This window comes from Saitoella complicata (genome assembly GCF_001661265.1).
Source record: "Saitoella complicata NRRL Y-17804 unplaced genomic scaffold SAICOscaffold_2, whole genome shotgun sequence".
Classification (NCBI taxonomy): Eukaryota; Fungi; Ascomycota; class Saitoellomycetes; order Saitoellales; family Saitoellaceae; genus Saitoella; species Saitoella complicata.
The window spans coordinates 185,309-204,197 of NW_017566993.1; the positions used below are offsets into that span (position 1 = coordinate 185,309).

Genomic DNA, 18,889 nt, shown 5'->3' on the forward strand with positions numbered 1-18,889 from the left:
GCCCGGAACACCCTTTTCCCATGGGGGTATATCCAGTTGAATGAACTTCAAAGTCAGCAGACGCAACTTAGCCCACTCAACCGAAACCCTGTTCTATCCATAGAAGTTCGATTGGATGGTGTACCATCGATCATTCCTCATGTTCCAACGTCGGGAGAGTGACAAACGACTGGAGCGTCCCTTTAACTACACCTCCTGACTCGGACGGATCACTTCTTCCGGTCTCGAATACCGATAGTGAAAGGGGTCAACTCTATCGTCGGTGGCTTCCTCCTTTCTATAAAGCTTGTCGTGCTTCCTCTTCCTCCATCTTCCTCAACCTTTTGGTCTGTGGACTCTTACGTCTCGTCACCGTCTCCGCCATTGGTTCTGCGCTCTCTCCACCACCATCTCTCGAACTATTTTCTGTTTTGTACATACACCTATCGACTCCTTGACGTCCTTAACACCCCTTCTTCTTGTTCAACGTCTTCACGATGAATATCTTTGACGAACTCCCGGTCACTCCGGGTATATTTACTCAACAAACCTTCTTTCCCTCTCCTCCGCACAAGACACGCGAGCCATTCAACCGTACGCCCCTCTCTCAACCTTCTACCCCTGAGACGCCCAGCAAACCTTCTTTGGCCGATACGACTTGCCTGCCACGAAGGAGAGCAACACCGGATCCGGTCTCGGCGACTTTCAGGTCTGGAATGAGGAGGGTGAGAATATCGAACGTTCTTCGTCTCCGAACACGCCTGGCGTTGAGTGGACTCGTATCGGGTATACTTCTCCTTCTGGTCGTACCCACGGTCTCGACGAACAACTCCTCTCGACATCCCCTATCTCCCCCTCCAGCCCAAGCTCAAACTCGACTCGTCGTCTCCAGCGTCCAGCCAATATCGCGAGTATCTACACCGATGACGTTGACCGCCGTCATCAAACCACCTCCCCCCGTGCCGCGATGGCTCGTCATTACTTGGCCACCACGCTCGAGCAGGCGTCGATCTCTGACCATGGTCTTTTGCACACTGCGCATAACTCGACGGATTTGTTTGCGTATCGTACTGTGGAGGCTGGGGGCTCTAATGCGGTCAGTATGAGTCCTAGTTTGAGCTCGAATGGGTATGAAGGTGGGTTGGGAGGGAAGTGGGGGGCTACGCCGAGTAGGTATTTGCAAGTTGGGAATTTGCCGAAGACGGCGGAGTTGTGGGCGTTGAAAGAGATGTTTGAGGTGAGACCGGGAAGAATGGAATGAGTTCAGCTACTAATTCGGTCTTACAGTCGCTTGGTTCACTTCAGGGTATCGTCGTGAAAGACTTGCGTGTTGATGGTACTATCATCGCTGCCTTCCACGACTTGAGGGACGCTATCAGTACCTTGAAGAGGCTCCGTCACCAACGCTACTTCAACGATCGTCGTCTCGACGCGAGGTTCTGCTCCAGGGCCGCTGTTGTCGCTCTCACCCACCAAGACTCAGAAATGCCTCTCATCTCCGAGAACGAAGGTGAAATCACCATCTCGGCCTTCCATCACGACGACAAGGAGATCCCTGTGAAGTTGTTGCAGGACATCTTGTCCAACTATGGTGATCTACGATCGTTCAGGTCTGCTGGAGCGGGCCGTGGGCAAGTTTTTATTTGTGAGTATTTTGATTGTAGGGATGCAGAGGAAGCATTGAAGGCGTTGCACGATCGCGTCGTTGAGGTATGTTTGAGTTCATCTGGTTGATACAGGACTAATTCTGTCATACAGGGCTTCTTCCTCAGTGTTGTTTACCATGAAGGCGACGATGTCAGCAGTTGGAGAGCCGTTTCGAATGTCTTACGCCGCACGCAGGACGAAGGCAAGATATTCGAGCCCCAGCCTCGTCGTGGGAGTCATCCCCACCTCAGCGGTTTCGAGAGTTGGTGTGAGCAGCGTCAACCTCGTTCACCGCTCTCTCCTCTCCATCCTTCTGCTGATTACCTTGAGGTCCGCCGCGGTTCGACTGGTACTCTTCCGTCTCAGCCTCGCAGACTCAACCGCGTTCGCAGCAAGCTTATGATGGAGGTGGAGCCTTTGTCGCCTCGCAGTATCGGGCCTGAGCGTCGTGTTCCTCTTTCGCCCTATGCTTCATCGTTCGAACCATCCAGTCCCGCGCTCATTCCCGGACGCTGGCGTCGTGAGCGTGAGCGTGAGCGTAGCATCGGTTCTGGTATCGGTACGCCGTTGAGCGAGCGTTTTGAGGCCACAGACTTCTTCGTTCATGGGTCTCCGCAGAGCCGTCATTATCTGGATGATGAGGGTATCTCACCGACAACCACACGTTTCCGCGGCTCTCTTCGTGCTGCGGATATGGCTCGCTCTGTTACTTATGACGGCGCCGCGATTGGGTACGGTCAGAGCTATGACGATGTCCCAATGCCGAGTCCACTTATGTCGCCTGGCATTGATTCAGGCTTTGGTCAACCGTTTCATGAGAAGAACAAGGTCAATCTCGACAGGATTGCGAACGGAGCGGATATGCGCACGACGATTATGATCAAGAACGTTCCGAACAAGGTAATGGCCAGTTGAGGAGATCAAGATTCATCACTGACGCACTTACAGTATACCTCCACTATGTTGCAAGAGTATATCAACGACTCTTTCTCCTTCAAAGGCGCGTACGACTTCTTGTACCTTCGTATGGACTTTCAGAACAGATGCAACGTTGGCTATGCGTTCGTCAACTTCACCGACCCCATGCACATCCTTCACTTTGCGGAACATCGCCTGGGAACCAAGTGGAACCGCTTTCACTCCGAGAAGCGCTGCGAGATCACTTACGCAAACATCCAAGGGAAGGACTGTCTCGTCGAGAAGTTCAGGAACTCGTCTGTCATGGATCACATCGAAGAATACCGTCCCAAGCTCTTCCACGTCTCGGGTCATTTGGCAGGCCAGGAACAGGAATTCCCAATGTCGAACAACATGAAGAGGAAGATGAGGTCTGTTGCGAGTGCAGCGCAGGTTGGGCTCTATCCCCCGGCGTCTGGCAAGGAGACCTGGAGAAACCGTGATGTTGACTACTGAGGAAATATTAATATAGGAAGTGAGGTGTTGGGCTATAATATGGGTGGGAGTATATTTTGCATCTTGGAGCGAGTTTTGATGTTTTGCTAGATACCATGAATCCCTGAGAACGGCCCGGGATCATGACGATACCCTTCATCTGTCTCTCGTTTAATATTGAAGGTTTCTTTTCTTGCAGAAGCTACCTTCGTGGTTACGGTCTTGTCTTGAGCTGAACTGTCTGATTTGCGTCGCGAAATTCGTACCTCCGAATCCGTCGCAGCCGTGTGAAACAGACTCTTGTCTTGACTCGGCCAAATAAGATCCGAAACACATCTCACGATAAAAACATACGTTCATTAAAAATAGTAATACGAAAAATGGAAGCATAACAGATAAAACCAGAGCCAAACCAACGAAGTAGAATCTTAGTCCATGTGTTATCCGATGACCTCCGTGTCTTAGCCATCCGGTCCGCCTCACCGCCGAAGTATGAATCAATAGCAAAACCAAAACAAGTATACACTCCTGTGTATCGTCTTACACCTCAGCATACACATACATTAACGCCAGTCTCTCATCCCTCCTGCTTTGCCGGACCATCATCCCTTACGTTACTCGTACCATCATTCTCCGAGGCACTCGTCGGCGGAGGCATTCCTGACATTCCCAAACCTTGCCCATGCGGATTCGCAGTCGCCGGACTCTGTGAAAAAAACTCAGAGAAGTCAAAGCTACCACGCGCAGCACCAGGGGCGCCAATAGGCGCAGGGAATGGCAGCCTGTAAGTGTTTGGCGACGGGAGCGTGGACATATTTCCTCCAGGAACGGGCAACTGGTTACCTTGTCCACTCGGCTGTGGATGGGGAAGGGTAGAAGCAGAAGGCTGTACCGCCGGCGGAGCGTTATTGCTAGGCGGAGGCATCTCCAGTTGAAGCTTCGGTGGCGGCTGCCTCGCCTGCTGAGGCGAGTAATGAGCCTGCGACTGCGGACGCGAAGTACTGCTAGACTTATGCCCACTGTGTACGCTGTGTGCGCTGTCATTGTCACCAGCCTGGCTAGATTGCGGAGCAGAACCGTGCTGCTGCTGCATGTTCGGTGATGGACCTGGTTGATACTGGGGTTGTCCATCGAAAGGCTGCTGCTGTGGCGGGGCAGGAGGTCCGTGCTGAGAGTTGTTGTAGGCAGCAGGAGGGGTGGCCTGTTGGGGCGCCGGTGTAACCCCTTCCTGCCCCTCGTAGCTCGCCGATTGGATAGTCTGTTCATCAGCATCAGCATCAGCATGATCACATTTTGATAACGGGAATAAATGACTTACATATTTCCCAATAATCTTCTTCAAAGCACCACCGAGTATTCTCCAAGGGAAGACCTTGACATCCTTCTCAATGTTTCTCGGCTTCGGGTTAGGAAAGCCCATGATAAGCTTGAAGAACTCCTCGCTCTCCGGCTTGGTCTTGGAGACAGTCAAGGGCCTGAATCCTTCCAGGTTACGTCTAATACGGTTCTTCTCCTCCACCGTGAAACGCACTCCAACTAAAGCCTCAAGGAGGTAGATACAGTCAACACTGGTCACGAAGCAATCCTGCTTCTCCTCCCACCAGATACAGCTCACACAGATACTGTTCGGTACACGGTTCGCTGGAAGAACAGGCCTGAACGTACAGTTAATCGTGTTGCCCTTCTGCTGACGCCAAAACTGGACCAGTCGTCTACGGGTAGCCCATTCCTCCGGTAACCAGTTGGATCCCATATCATCAAGTTCACCGATGATCTTGAGCGTAGCCTTGTTGCCTTGGTAAACCCATCCGGGCGCATTGGGGTCAGTAGGGTTGTTGCTGTTCGCCCCAGGCGCGGGAGGCGGGGGCAAAGCACTCGCGGTGCTCGCCGACAAAGGCATCTGGCCTTTCGATGAAAGGGTTGAGGTACGGAACAGAACGGGCGCAGGCTCGTCCTCACCGCCTCCTTGACCTCCAAAGGGATCCATACCAGGGTTCAATCCATTCGAGAACTGAGGCATAGGAGGGGGTGGGGGACGTTGAAGGGGGTGCATAGGCGCCTGAGAATACGCTGCCTGCGGGTAGTAATTCATGCCGTTAGGCGGAACCGGCGACGAGCTGCTCCACGCAGCACCGGAATTTGAAGGAGGTGCAGCGAGCTCATTTCCGGCAAATGGCGGAGGTCCAGGGGCAGGAGCAGAAGCAGGAGGCGGTGGTCCACTCTGGTAGGGATTGGGGTTCCGTGGCGCGGTATCCTGCCCATAGGCACCGCCGTATTGCCCCTGCGGCTGATCAAATGATCCATACGTGTACGAAGCAGGGTTACCACCGGGATTGCCGCTGACAGGCCTGGCGTCCGGGTAAGGAGCAGGTGGTTGGTGGTATCCTGGAGGGCCTTGCATGTTGTATGCGGGCGTACTTATCGGCCGCTTGTGAGGACTGTGATGACTGTCGTGATCATCTGGTGAGGACCGCTTCCTCACATGGCTATTCGAGGGCTGCGGGACGTATCCGCCCTGGGACATGGGAGGAGGAGGTGCATTCATTCCTTGATTGTGGCTGGGGTTCGGACCAGGAGAATGATTCTGGCCGGCGTGCGACCAGTACATCCATTCTCCCACGTGCGTCTCTCCCATCAATCCTCCGTCGCTGTATGCTTCGAGCTTGACAGGTACACGGCTTGCCGACCATCCTGTTTGGTCCTGGTGTGGGACCGTGCAGATCAGGGTGTTACCCTTCGGACCGCGACTTTCGAACGTAGTTTCGCATCTGTGATTTCCGAATACGATGTTGAAGACGGAGTTTGAGGAGAATGCCGATAGGAAGACCTGGCAGTGCGATCCGGGAGGACCATAGTGGGGACTGAAGCCGAGCACTATGGGTAACGCGTCAAGCTCTGGCGCAGGTTGCGACGCGGGCATTGGCTGGTGCTGCTGCTGCGGAGGTGCGTGGGAGTAAGACGGAGGAGGGTAGGGATTCTGACCGTATCCCAATTGCGGCGGGGGTGGTTGCTGGTAGTACCCAGACTGAGGTGGATGTTGAGGAGAGGGTGGATAGACTGTGCCGTGAATGTTAGTGATCAGTCGGATAAGGTGTCCTTGAGCGTAAACGAACCTGATGAAGGCATAGCGACGGTGTTCGACTGATATATATGCGTTGTCGCAACAACCGTAGAGCCAGTTGAAGGCCCGATTTGAAGGCTCGAGAGGTTGCGAAAGACTTTCTATGACAGCTACGCGCAATGTCAGCGGCTGTATGCGATGTAACATCGAGCACATCAGCACGTCGAGTCGCGCTTGAGCCTCGATCGATTTCCTCGCTGATTACCGCCACGAGAAGCAGCGCAAAAAGACGCGCCGAGCAAGCATACACACCTCTTCCTCTTCGCAAACAGATCACAGCAAGGTTGTCGTTAGGTCGGACAGGGAGCAGTCGCAACGGCGTATGTCTCTCGTGTCAGAGCGGCTGTACAGGCAAGGGCGGCGTGTGTCAGGTAAATGGGTCACACAAGACTAAGCAGTCGGTCGTGCGCACGTTTTCCCCCTCGATCGGTAATCGGCGCTGGTCGATGTCGACTGTTCTATGCGAGGGAAGACACTACGAGGGGCCGCATAAGGATTAGCAAATGCTCTTGTCAGGCCATGACCAGTTCGCCACCGGGGATCGAGATACCTGATGGGATAACTCGGGACTTGCGACGTGCGCTCTCCCGTCCGTCGTGGCTACTGGCTTCGAGCGGGGGGGTGGGGGTTGCGTTGGAACCGTTGACACTGCGACGGGGCGACCGATCTGCTCGCTGCAGGGCAAGGTTAAGCTGGCGATGTCTTTGGACGGGTAGCGACGCGGACGAAGGGCTGGACTGAACTGTCTGGACTCTGTCTCGTTTGGCGGTGAAGAAGGTTGGTGACACTAGATCCGTCGTAGACTGCGCAGTCTGCGGCCGTTGGGTTTGCGCTAACACCAGAAGCCCGTACGCGTATGTACCTATGGAGCTGCCTCGAAACCTTGGCCTCAGCTGGGTCAACGGAGATTTCGAAACCCTGAAAAGGTGGTTGGTTGCTCGAGAAGAAATTTGAGACAGGATGTGCCGACCTATTTATCGTAGGTTTTCGATAAGGTTTGGTGTTTCGCGTGGCGGGTATGTATGCGACGGCGTAAGCGTCTGGTCAGCTGCAATCGTCAGGCGGTAAGATGACACAGAGGAGAGCGGTTACCACGGTACGGGCTGAGGGCCAAGTAGTTCTTGACAAGGCAGACGCCGTCGGTGGATTATGTCGGTGGGATTTCCGGCGGCTGGGCGATGCCGAGGGTGTTGTTGTGTCGCTTTTCTTACGGTCCGTTTCGACGAAGAAGCGAAGAAAATGCCAGGTGCTTGGAAGCAGGACATTCCGCGCTCGGTCCGGAGTCATGTTACGATAATGTCAGCGAGTTATAGATTGCTGTCTTGAATAGCTACTCATCATGACGGATCTTGATGGAAAGGGAAGCCACAGCCGTAATTGCTACAACTCTTTTCAGGATAAATGCGCACGAATACTCGGCTTACAATACTACTACTACCGGTACCCCAATCGGAAGTTAACGCATCCGAGTCACAGCTGCACCTCAGGAATACCAATCACGGCGAGCTGGAGATTGCCCAGGTGTCTCTGTTCGCGGTTACGAGACGTGGTACATGAACGTCAATTGGGTAAGCGACGGCAATGAACATGGGCTGTTGCGATAACGCGTACGAAGCGGGCGCTCTGGATCATCGCACGCGTGTCCTGTGCACGAGATGCGGAGCCCCAAGTCAAATATGAACATAATCAGTTGAGCGGGGTACGACAGCGTATCTGCCAAGCACGAGCACGTTTCGCGGAAAAATACCGTCGCGAGTTTGCATATCGATCGATGTTGGAGGAAGTGTACAATATTCCCCTTGGCATACACGTTGCCTAGATGATCAGCAGCGGGATGTGGCAGCACTTTTTCGCAGGCCCGCTAATTGGTCACTCGCAACCAACCGCAGAGGAAGGTTTCAGAGGGAGAGGAGCTGTTTGAGTCTCTCCTACCCGACCGTCGGTATGTTATCAGTCACGCTGTTGGGGTCAAGGCTGAGCAGCTAGCCGGCCATAGCGCTGCAGCTGCGTCGTCAATGAGCATTATGATGTACAGGGAGTGTTCGTATCGTACACTGAGGATATATTTTAAGCTATCATGGGAGCAAAAAGAATCCAAAAACACCACAAACGACCGTAAACACACTATCTTTTATAATCCCACACTCCACTCGCGCCTCAAACTTAGTTCTCAGCAACGAACTTCTTACCCTTGGCGATGTTCTTCTGCAAGTCAGCCAAGCAGGCATCGATGAGCTTCTGCTCGTACTCGTCGATCTGACCCAACTCGTGGATCTTCTTAACACCCTCAGGGCCAAGCTCAACGTTGGAAGAGAAGAACTCGCATCCCTTATCAGCGAAGAGAGGAGACTGAACGAAGGTAGGCTCGACGACACCCTGCTCACCAGCAGCAGCCCTCAACAAAGCGTCGGTCATCTTGGCACCGGCGTGGGCCATGGAGAGGGTGGCGGAGCCAGCACCGTCCTTGGCCTTGACGACCTCGTCACCACCGAACTGGATACGGTTGACGAGCTTGTCACGGGCCTCACCAGAGATACCGTAGCCGGTCTTGGAAAGGAGGGGAACGATGGTGACACCGGAGTGACCACCGACAACGGTGATCTTCTCCTTGGTAGCGTCGGAACCTTGGATCTGGGAGACGAAGCGGTTGGCACGGACAACGTCGAGGGTGGTGACACCGAAAAGCTTCTTGGGGTCGTAGACACCAGCCTTCTTGAAGACCTCGGCAACGATGGGGACGGTGGAGTTGACGGGGTTGGCAATGATCAAGATCTTAGCCTTGGGGCAGAACTCAGCACAGGCCTTGGCCAAATCGCGGACGATGGAAGCGTTGGTGTTGAAGAGGTCATCACGAGTCATTCCGGGCTTGCGGGGAACACCAGCGGGGATAACGACGATCTCGGCACCGGTAAGGGTCTCCTTGAGGCCGTTGTTCTCGGGGAGGAAGCCGGCAACCTCACCGTTCATGTCGCAGTGGTTGACATCGCTGTAGATCGGAACCCGTTAGCAAACTGCAATTGAGCGGCACAGTGCCATTGAATAGTTGTAACGTACGCAGCAACTCCGGGAGCGCCACGGATATCGTAGAGCGCAAGGTTGGAGACCTTCTCGTTCAAGCGGAGAAGGAGGGAGAGGGGCTGACCGATACCACCGGCGGCACCGAGGACGGCAACCTTGGAGGCGGCGACGGAGGAGGTGGAGAAGGCGCGCTTGCCAGCGGCAGAGACAGAACGGAGAGTGAACATCGTGGATATATGCGTGTGGGTTGGAGGTTTGGAATCGACGTCCGGATTTTTGGGGCCGGGAGATTCCCAGTGATGCGTCCGCTTCTCCGGCGCGTGAAGCCACAGGGGTAGATGGATGCCGACTGGTTGTGAGATATTTGACAAAAATTAGATTCTGAAAAGTAACGAGAGATAAAGAACAAAATATCTGCGTAGTGTGCGTGCTTGTAGTAAAGTTTTATGGCCATGCAAATCGTCCTTCTGCCCTCTACTCGGGCCTTCCACCGGGAGACCTCCCACGCCTTTCCGGAGTGTCAAGATCCACCAACGTGATATTTTCTCCGCCTTCCTCGCCGTCACTGACGAACTCGTCACCGCCACTTACGACGTTGCCTCCCAACCTAGACTTGCGAACTGGTGCAGACTTGCCCCGAGCATATGACCTGTCCTGACCAGAAGTCAACGCAGGCTCAGGCTGCACCAACTGCTCGTCAGTACGGAAAGAGCCCTCGCTTCCAGAGCTTTCAGTACGTCCGTGCTTGAACTCGAACGAGTATGAGTCACTCTCATTCCCGTCCATGATAGACTCGACCCTTCGGGGAAGATTAACCGAGGACTCATCACCACTGGCAATAGAGTCGAACGAGGGGTTAGGGTGGAGCGTCATACGACGTGCACCCGGAGCCGCATGGATCTGGTTGTTGTGGGGAAGCGAGTCCATAGAGTTGTTCCACTCGCTCTCGGCGTAGACGCCCTCACGGCCCTCCTCCAGACCCTCCGTGAACATACCATCAACACGGTCATCAGGCTGAGTAGGAAGAGGAGCAATCGTGTTACGCCTGAAAGTCTCAGGAACAACGTTCAATTCATCACCAGTAGCCTCAGCCTGTGCAATAGCCTCCGCAGGAGTAGTCTGAGGATCGGCCTTCGCAGCATCGGCACGAGGTCCACCCCAAGTACGCTGACCAGCGGTGAAGATACCGTAAACCATGTAAATCCAGTTGAAGGCGGGCGAGATGACGAACTGAAGCGGGTACAGCCACGCCTTAAATCTCCTCAATTTCAATCCAAAGTAGATCATGAGCGCCCAGTTAAGACCCAAGGAGAAGGCGATGAAACCAACGGGAATCTGTCCAATGGTCTGGTTGGTCGTAATGACGGACAAGACCAAGATGAAGAACAAAAGAGCGGTAGTACGAATGGTGTTCTGCATGAGACGCACCAAACACAAAATGGGGTACCTCCTCCACAAACGGATATCCGTAAGCATACAAGCCTCGTTGGTGATATATCCAATGAACCACCTACGCCTCTGCTTCAACAATGACTCGAAGGTCAAGACGGCCTCAGTTTTGCAGAAAGCACCGGAACACATCTGGAGCTGGTAGCGTCTTTTGGCACCAATCATGAACAAGTGGGTCAACCAACGATCCTCACCCAAGTGACACTTTCCAAAATCGAACAAATCGTCACAGTGCTCGGCTTGGTCGGCAAAGTAGTACTTGGCCATCTTGCGGAAAGCGGAGAAACGAAGCATAGTGAGAGCACCGGGAAGACAGGTAACAGCACCACAGGCAGACTCGACGGAACGCTCGAAGAGCTGACCATGAATGTACTCAACATCCTGAAGAACCGTAATGAGAGATTGCTTGTCGGCAGTACACGTAATTACACCAGTCATGGCAAGCATATCCTTCGTAGATCCAGGCTTCAACTCCATATCGTACATGAAGTTCTGGATACAGACCTTGTCGAGGATAATGTCGGAGTCGATGAACAAGATAAACAAGTTGTCGTTGGTCTTGAGGTAGTCGACGTAAATGCGGTCAATAAGCTTGAAACTCTTCTTCTGACAATGCCTCTTTCCTCCGTGAGGGAAGCGGGAGACAGTGATACGCGCCCCACGGTAGGTGACATCGAGCGAAATAGGGTACGTGTCCAAACTCAAGGGAACGCCCAAAGACTCGAGGGTCTTGAGGTAAAGCTCGTTCTCCTCGTCACCATCGAAGGAACAGAAGATGTGCACACAAGACGCGGGGTAGTCACCCTCGACAGCAGAGTCAATAGCGTGCATGAGGATGTGCGGGATCTCGTTGTAGATAGGCATGACAACAACGACCTTGGGCGCAGTGTTCTCATCGAGGACCTCCTTGATACGACGGTGCTTGCCGACATTGGTGGTGACGAGACGGTAAACGCAGAAAAGCCATGGAATGGTGAGAAGACCAGAGAACGCCCAGAAAGCGAACCACTGGCAGAACCAGACGAATCGCTCTGGGATATATTGCTGAATCTGAGGAACAAGAGGAACCGTAACGAGCGTGATCGGCAAGAAGACACCTCTGCAAACACATTAGCAACGCGTCGACGTCAAAAGGGGCGCATACAACCCACCTCAAAGCACAGAAAACGATGATGTTGATGCTGGCCATAATCTTGATACCTCTCGTCTCAGCCTTCTGGTAGACCTTGACGAAACAGTACATGAATGCAGCCAGAAAGAGGAACCACTCCAAAATAGCAGCGAGCAACAATGTACCCATGAAAATCGTATAGACAATCTGAGCAGCACTCCAGTGGGTTGGGATGACCTTGCCACCGGGAAACTGCCCAAAGGGCAGGGAGCCGTCGTATGTCATTGTGGGGTTAACGACAGTGACTGATTACCGGTACCGAAAACCGGGCAATGGCTGAAGTCGAAGGACGGTAGGGATGAGCTGGAGCGATGGGAGCAGCTGCTGCAGTTCACCGAGCAAAACGCGTAAACCTCGTTTAAATATACGGGGGCGGCTCAGGGAGCTGATCAGGGAAAAGGAGTCGCGGGCCGGGGAGGTGTTGACTGTTTGTGCCGATTGCAAAGACAGCAGGACTTGTGATATAATCGCGGTCGAGACACCCTGACGGGTTTGACAGTCTGGATGTGCGATAGAATGGAAGAGGGACCGAGGGTGGTAGTAAATCCGTATTTCGAAGACAGCTACCCTACAGCTATAGTAATACGAGAAGAGGTCGGGCGATGGCAGGAGCCTACGCTGGCCGCGTGCAGATCGATGAAGTAGGTGATGCTGAATGCGGGCAGTCCAACCCCCGCTAGTCTCGGCCTGTGCCGTGCGTACAGTTAACCGTGCGTGCTGTCACACTCCTCGAGGAGGAAGCAGTGAAGGTAACGGAGAGCATTCATTCGAGGAAAGCTCGAAATGTCATCTCTACTTTTCTTGGCTCCTCCTTTCAACTCAACTCATCTCTCGGTTAGACGCGCACACCGGTATTACCGTCCATCCAACCCGCCTTCTCCGTCTGCACACAGCAGTAGCTAGCTTCGGCGCGGACGTTAACCCAGACTGATCGAGACTCACCACCATGAGGAAGGAAAAGTCTAACCCGGTTACCGTCCCATCCAACCCGCCTTCTCTTGTGTAAGCTTCTTCTGCCGTGACCCTAGAACAACTTAACGCCTCCGCCGTCCCGTCCCGTCGTCCTGACAGCCCCCGGGCCATCTGGTGCACGTGCATACGTCCCGGCTTCTGATGGTATTCCATCCCCGAATACAAGTGCTCATCTCAACCACCTGTAAAACAACCCGAATCACGCCAGCGTGAACACCATACCTCCCCAAAAAACCCACTTGTCCTGCCTTGCCCTCCTAACGTTCTGATACGTATCGATCGCGGTGACGTCGTTTGCAGCAACTGCACCCTGAACTTCACGCTCGTCCGCGCGCTCACCGCAGAAGACCGTGAGGAGTCAGCAACGTAAAAGCTTACAGTCTTATTATACTCTTCCAATCCTCGAGAACGATAGGCTATAACTACCTAGGTATCTGACCCGTCTTGCCTAAAACAAAGCTTCCTTCTTCTTCTCACCTCCGTCCTTATCCTCACACAAACCCTTATTCGCATCCGCAGTCCTCACATCCGCCTCCGCAATCCTCGAAGAATTTGTCGGCGCAGCCTTCTCGCCCTTCTCCTCAAACTTCAACCCATACTCCTCAGCCCAGAACTCCTTACAATGACGCGCGCCCATCTTCAGGGTCGAGCCATCACCCAAGACAACGCCCTCGTCCTTCTCGAGAGAACGCTTGCCTTTTCCGCTCTTAGAAAAGGTCTCCTCGTCTTTCCAGCAGAGCTTGTCGGCAAGGTAGAGGTAGTGCGTGATTGCCGTTGGCGTATAGAATTCCTGTCTGAAGAGATCATAGTGGTCGTTCAGGATGGTCTCCTCGAAGCCCTTCAGGTAACTGTCCTTGATGACCAAAGCCGTCATGGCCTTGGCAACGGAAGCCACATCGCCCCTCTCAATCACGAACCCAGTCTTATGATCATCGATCTGGAGTGGCAGACCACCAGACTTATAGCAAATGACCGGCTTGCCCTTTGCCAAAGCCTCCGTAACCTTAATCTCAAATCCCTCACGATGCGAAAGCTGCAACGCAGCCAACGAATCCCTCATCAACGCATTCAACAACTGATCACTCGAGCTCAACCTAACCACGCAAATATCCGGTGCGACATCTCTGTACTTCTTCTTCTCGAGTTGTTGCACGGCTTGTTGGAATACGATCGAACCATCGGGGTCATCGATGGAGGAGTGACCACAAATCACAAGTTGAGGCGTCATTTTCTGGATTTCGGGGGAGTGTTTGCCGGCGCCAAAGTTGGCTTCCTTCAGGTTCTCGCGGAACTGCTTGTAGGCGTCGATACAGTCTGGGATACCCTTGCTAGGGTCGAAGCGGGCGACTTGGATGAAGTAGGGACGGCCCTCGCCGAGACGAGGGGAGCCTTGGTCGACACAGATACGGTTGAAGACCGTCTGGTAGTATCCGTTCATTCTCGCGCTCAAAGGCTTGTTCAAACCATCGAGGGGATCAGTAGAGGCCGGAATGAGAAGAACGGAGTCCTTGCTCACGTTCGGTGGGATGAACCCAGCGACAGGGTGGGAAATGAACAAATCAGCCTCCTGGATGAACTGATAAAGGAAGTTCCAGCACTCCTGAGCATGAGAACCATCCTTCTCGACCAACTCGTTGTTGATCTCGATATGACTGCGGTAGATGATCCTCGCCTTCGGGTTCTTCTTTTTCATCATGGGAATGGTACCACAAAGTTGAGGATCATCGATGATGATCAAGTCGGACTGTGCGACGGGGCCATCGTCCTCGTTCCACAAGACCTCAAAATTGTCCTTGTTCCAGTCAAGCCAAACTTTCTTGTCTTTGTCGGTGAGACGACTCTTCTCGTTGTCGGGGACAACACCCTGGAGGACGTTGTGGAACTTGCGTTTGGTGATGTCGAAGACGGCGGGGCGAGGCTTGGGGACGTACCAATGTGCGTCGACGCCAAGGAGCTTGAGGAGACGGATAGCAGCGTGTCTCATCAAGGCGACACCTCCACCTTGAGGCGTGGCGGAGAAGAAAGCGATCCTGAGCTTGCGCTCCTTGACTTTATCGGAGGACACACACAAAGCTTTCCAGTAATCGGGGTGCGTGATCTCCTTATAATGGCGAAGATTCAAGAGATGGCACTTGCCAGCAGCATCAATCTCAACCTCATTATGCTTCTCGTCAACGCCGACCTTGGGAATATTCCCCGGCACAGACGGCGTGAAATAGTTGACACAAGCACGATTCGCCTCTCCCGCTCCATCAACGAGATCCTCAAAAGAATCAAGCTTGATAACATACGGCGTCGCATCCAAGTCCGAAAACCAGTATTCAGAAGCAGCTATCATAGCCGGGTTATTCTCTCCCCGCGTCGAAAACTCCTCATACTTATCCTTCGGCAAACCAAGGCAAATTCCCAGGATCTTGTAACCGCGCGTCTCGGACCACTTGGTACTCAACTCCAATAACGCTCCAACGGCTTTGCGAACACGTTCTCCGTCTTCGAACTGCTTGAGATCGATCTCTTCCTCGCCTTGGGTGACCAAGCCGTATGGATCAGTGACGTGGATCCCCCACTTCATCAGCCCATCCTGCTCGTTGTCGAACGCTAAACCGACGTAAATCCCCTCAAGAACTCTGTCCGATTCAGGAACTCCAGGCGTCGAGTGTGTTCGTCGAGGAATATCGATTTCGCCGAAAGCGCCGACAGCGGTAAGAGCCCCATCATCCCCGTCCGCCCCGATCTTCGTCTCGAGCTTCTCCTCAGTATCCTTGCGTTCAGTGTTGTCTCCAGGCATTTTGTAGTTGTACTTGAGTAGATAGTCGTCGCAATGGATCGCGCTTTATAGGATATCTCTGTTCAGTGATGCACCTCAGAGCTTTCCATGGGTGCTCGACTCGAGAGCTCCCGCGGCCCTACGTCATAACCCGCAGCACATGTAATCTCACAGGTAGCAGCTGAGCCTCCTTCTTTTTAGAACGGATGAAATGTTTTGATTTTCCTTAGAAGAGCCAGCTCGTTCTACATGCTACATTTAGTTACTACCCTGCGACTTGGATGCCCAGTCCAACCATGATCCGGTGTAGTTGCCCAAGTTCTTGTATCCAGCCGCCTTGGCAATAGCAGTCGCTGCTGTACTTCTCTTTCCTGATCTGCAGTAGAAAACGATCTCCTGCTCCTTTGGTGGCTTCTCGAAGCCGTACTTGTCCTGGAACTGCAACTCGGAGAGGGAGAGGGCTTCCTGGAGGCTCTTGACGGACAGATTGATGGAGGTGGGGATGTTTCCTTGCTGGACCTCGTCGACCTCGCGGACATCGACGAGGAGGATGTTGCCGCGGTCAATGCCCTTTGTCAACTTCTTGACCTGTTTGTCGAACGTCAGCTGGGGATCACAAGGATCTCTCACGGTTTCAACTGACCTGATCGTAATCCCAAACTACAGCACCATTGTCATCGACCTCCCTGTTAACACCAACACTGTAAGACCTGGCCGCGTTCGCAATGACCTGCGCCATCTCCGTCAGGGCCTGCTGCTGCTGCAAAGCCGGTCGCACGGACGGGATGGCGAGGGTACGAGGAGCAGAAACGGCAGCCAGACTGGAGAAGGATCTAGAGTTGCGTGCGACGAAGGCGAGGGAGCGGCGGAGGGTGAAAGACATGAATATTGCTTCTCTGACCGAGAGTGGATGGAGGTGAATCTTGGAGTTTCTTGTCGAGGGCGTTGAACTTCGCGTGGCTTGAGAGGACGGCGGCAGCGCCGATTGCGTGCGAGGATCTGATAAGCGAGTTCTCTTCAGTCGAATTGTGATCCTAAGATCTGTCTTGTTAACCCATTTGGAGAATGACTTTCTTTTCTGATCCCTTCCCGTCTGGGTTGGAATATCACCGGAGTCATCAGGATGCAGGTGAACGTTGAGCGGGGTCCGAAAGGGAGATTACTTGGAGAGCATTCAAGAGCACAAGAGCATATACCCACCGTCCACAATGTCCCAAAAGCTCAGGATTCTCACCCCCGTCAAGCGCGTCCTCGACTATGCCTTGAAGCCCCGCGTCAACAAGACACAGACCGCCGTCGACATCGCCGGCATGAAGCAGTCACTAAACCCCTTCGACGAAATTGCCGTCGAGGAGGCTATCCGTCTCCGCGAGAAGCACAAGGATCGTGTTGAGGATATCCTCGCCGCCTCCATCGGGCCTGTAAAGGCACAGGACTGTCTCCGTACCGCAATGGCCATGGGCGCTGACCGCTCCGCACACATCGAGGTTCCCGAGAGTGAGGCACCAGAACCCCTCGCCGTCGCTAAGATTTTGAAGGCGCTTGTGGAGAAGGAGGGAAGCAATGTTGTCATCCTCGGAAAGCAGGCTATCGATGATGATTCACAGCAGACCGGACAGATGTTGGCGGGTTTGTTGGGCTGGAGTCAGGCTACTTGTGCGGCGGAGGTTAAGGTGGAGGGTGATGAGATTCTTGTGACGAGGGAGGTGGATGGTGGCACGGAGACTGTCAAAGCTCAGCTTCCTATCATTATCACCACTGATTTGAGGTAAGGTCATCAAGTCTCGTATTATGACGTATGCTAACCTCGGTTCACAGATTAAACGAGCCCCGTTTCGCTACCCTTCCCAACATCATGAAGGCAAAGAAGAAGCCAATGCAGAAGCTCAAGCCATCGGATCTCAACGTGGAGTACAAGAAGTCGTTCGAGTTGTTGAAGGTCCAGGAGCCACCAACACGCCAGGGTGGAGCAAAGGTCGGTAGCGTGGACGAGGTCGTTGCCAAGTTGAAGGAGGCTGGTGTTATTTAAGATGGAGGAGTGCAGAGTACGATATTGTGGATGTGAATGAGATACCAAATTATGCATTAGATATCCTGTGTGCTAGTTACTACATATGCATCAAGGCTGATCACCCCTCCATCACCAAGTCCTCCATGGCGTGCCTTTCTCTTCGTTGCCGTTCTGGGTCGAGGATGTAGCGAATTACCTCGTGCCTTCCGCTCTTGTCCAGTCCGTTTTCTGCTCTTCCGTCGGTTTCCAGGACGGGTACTTTCACATCTTGCATGACATGCCCAGCCCTGTTTAGCTCGATTTGCAGTTCCATGAATCTCTCGAGGGGTATATCCTGTCCGATTCGTGTCATTTGTCGGTGGTGGATGTATAGCTCCAGGAAGTCGTGAACGCAGTCTGCGACGTTTGCGTGTGTAGTGTGGAAGCGCTCAAAAGGAATCTGGTCGAACTCGAGGGGGGCACCGTCGGCTGCGGTGGCCAGCTTGCCAGCTAAGAGCAGCGCAGCAAGTGCGAGAGTTTGAGGAGTGTGTTTAAACGGCGCGAATGTTCGGTATGCGTCAACGCAGATGTCCCATGCTTTTGATGCGACGTCCTTGTGAACTGAGTACCTTGTCAGCACATAATCACGACCGCGTTGAGATCACTCTACCTCTGTAGTACCTCGCAAACTTGATGAGGGAATTCTGCGGATGCCTTCCCCTAAAATCAAAACCCGCAGTCTGCAACACCCTCCTCTCTAACCCAATGATCCGTCTCCGATGCTCTTCCAAGGAACTACTCTCCGGATTGATCTCCGGACCATCCGGATGCTTCAAATTGTAGTCCGCAATCAAGATATCTCTTAGCTTTTTGTTCGTGTCTTCCATTTTGCAGGCGACGAAGAGGCATGCGGCGGCGGTGTCGGTGTAGAGGTAGTCTGCCATGGGGTTGAAGAGGTGGAAGCGTTGGAAAAGCATTAGGGCTGTGCCAATTGTGCGTATTGGACTATGTATCCTCGTCAATAACGCTCGCAAAGCGGCCGTGGCAGATATACGTACAATTGCAGAGCGGCGCCTACTGCGTTTATCCATTGTGCTGCGAGCAATCTGATGTGTTGCTCCTTCACTTCCGGGAGCTCCTCCCTTCGCTGACGAGCGCATAACCGTACAATTTGAGCCGAGGATAAGTATGGCTGAGCTAATTGTAGGGTAATTGCGACTGGCTCGCTGTCTGGACCGGGAGAGGCCGGTGTTCTGGGTGTTGCGGCCGCGGAGTTGGACATCAAATCGATTCGACGTCCTGGCGTTTTCGAGGCTGGCTGAGACGGACGGCACTGTTGATCGAACTTTCACAGCTCTTGACGTGTTGGTGTTTGAATTCCCG

General features: G+C 53.4%; 9 protein-coding genes across 9 annotated transcripts; 2 read left to right on the plus strand and 7 right to left on the minus strand.

Annotated features, from left to right (window-relative positions):
* Positions 1-357: 357 nt before the first annotated feature.
* Positions 358-3,289, plus strand: SAICODRAFT_69007 (uncharacterized protein). The gene is made up of 5 exons (XM_019170440.1): positions 358-573; positions 606-1,216; positions 1,267-1,689; positions 1,738-2,526; positions 2,575-3,289. The coding sequence occupies exons 1-5, from the start codon at positions 477-479 to the stop codon at positions 3,037-3,039; spliced, it is 2,385 nt and encodes a 794-aa protein (XP_019026766.1). The 5' UTR covers positions 358-476; the 3' UTR covers positions 3,040-3,289.
* Positions 3,290-3,445: 156 nt separating this feature from the next.
* Positions 3,446-5,557, minus strand: SAICODRAFT_87747 (uncharacterized protein). Its single transcript, XM_019171515.1, has 2 exons — positions 4,337-5,557; positions 3,446-4,276 (listed from the first exon to the last, which is right to left on the minus strand). The coding sequence occupies exons 1-2, from the start codon at positions 5,540-5,542 to the stop codon at positions 3,596-3,598; spliced, it is 1,887 nt and encodes a 628-aa protein (XP_019026767.1). The 5' UTR covers positions 5,543-5,557; the 3' UTR covers positions 3,446-3,595.
* A 1,626-nt stretch (positions 5,558-7,183) lies between these two features.
* SAICODRAFT_33052 (uncharacterized protein) lies at positions 7,184-7,426 on the minus strand (the record flags this gene model as incomplete). Its single annotated transcript, XM_019168257.1, has 1 exon — positions 7,184-7,426. The coding sequence occupies one exon, from the start codon at positions 7,424-7,426 to the stop codon at positions 7,184-7,186; it is 243 nt and encodes an 80-aa protein (XP_019026768.1).
* Positions 7,427-8,272: 846 nt separating this feature from the next.
* Positions 8,273-9,421, minus strand: SAICODRAFT_63671 (malate dehydrogenase, NAD-dependent). Its single transcript, XM_019170008.1, has 2 exons — positions 9,194-9,421; positions 8,273-9,125 (listed from the first exon to the last, which is right to left on the minus strand). Exons 1-2 carry the CDS (start codon positions 9,382-9,384, stop codon positions 8,303-8,305), a joined length of 1,014 nt encoding a protein of 337 aa, XP_019026769.1. The 5' UTR covers positions 9,385-9,421; the 3' UTR covers positions 8,273-8,302.
* A 150-nt stretch (positions 9,422-9,571) lies between these two features.
* SAICODRAFT_87754 (uncharacterized protein) lies at positions 9,572-12,139 on the minus strand. The gene is made up of 2 exons (XM_019171516.1): positions 11,758-12,139; positions 9,572-11,705 (listed from the first exon to the last, which is right to left on the minus strand). The coding sequence occupies exons 1-2, from the start codon at positions 12,000-12,002 to the stop codon at positions 9,632-9,634; spliced, it is 2,319 nt and encodes a 772-aa protein (XP_019026770.1). The 5' UTR covers positions 12,003-12,139; the 3' UTR covers positions 9,572-9,631.
* Positions 12,140-13,587: 1,448 nt separating this feature from the next.
* On the minus strand, positions 13,588-14,904 carry SAICODRAFT_44903 (UDP-Glycosyltransferase/glycogen phosphorylase; the record flags this gene model as incomplete). Its single annotated transcript, XM_019168793.1, has 1 exon — positions 13,588-14,904. A coding segment is annotated over one exon (1,317 nt), but the record flags the coding sequence as incomplete, so codon positions are not given.
* Positions 14,905-15,715: 811 nt separating this feature from the next.
* Positions 15,716-16,302, minus strand: SAICODRAFT_75486 (Rhodanese-like protein). Its single transcript, XM_019170980.1, has 2 exons — positions 16,160-16,302; positions 15,716-16,104 (listed from the first exon to the last, which is right to left on the minus strand). The coding sequence occupies exons 1-2, from the start codon at positions 16,253-16,255 to the stop codon at positions 15,775-15,777; spliced, it is 426 nt and encodes a 141-aa protein (XP_019026772.1). The 5' UTR covers positions 16,256-16,302; the 3' UTR covers positions 15,716-15,774.
* A 389-nt stretch (positions 16,303-16,691) lies between these two features.
* Positions 16,692-17,655, plus strand: SAICODRAFT_87763 (electron transfer flavo protein beta-subunit). The gene is made up of 2 exons (XM_019171517.1): positions 16,692-17,284; positions 17,335-17,655. The coding sequence occupies exons 1-2, from the start codon at positions 16,725-16,727 to the stop codon at positions 17,543-17,545; spliced, it is 771 nt and encodes a 256-aa protein (XP_019026773.1). The 5' UTR covers positions 16,692-16,724; the 3' UTR covers positions 17,546-17,655.
* Positions 17,646-18,884, minus strand: SAICODRAFT_16718 (cyclin-like protein; the record flags this gene model as incomplete). The annotated part of the gene is made up of 3 exons (XM_019165692.1): positions 18,565-18,884; positions 18,177-18,511; positions 17,646-18,127 (listed from the first exon to the last, which is right to left on the minus strand). Exons 1-3 carry the CDS (start codon positions 18,786-18,788, stop codon positions 17,646-17,648), a joined length of 1,041 nt encoding a protein of 346 aa, XP_019026774.1. The 5' UTR covers positions 18,789-18,884.
* Positions 18,885-18,889: the final 5 nt, after the last annotated feature.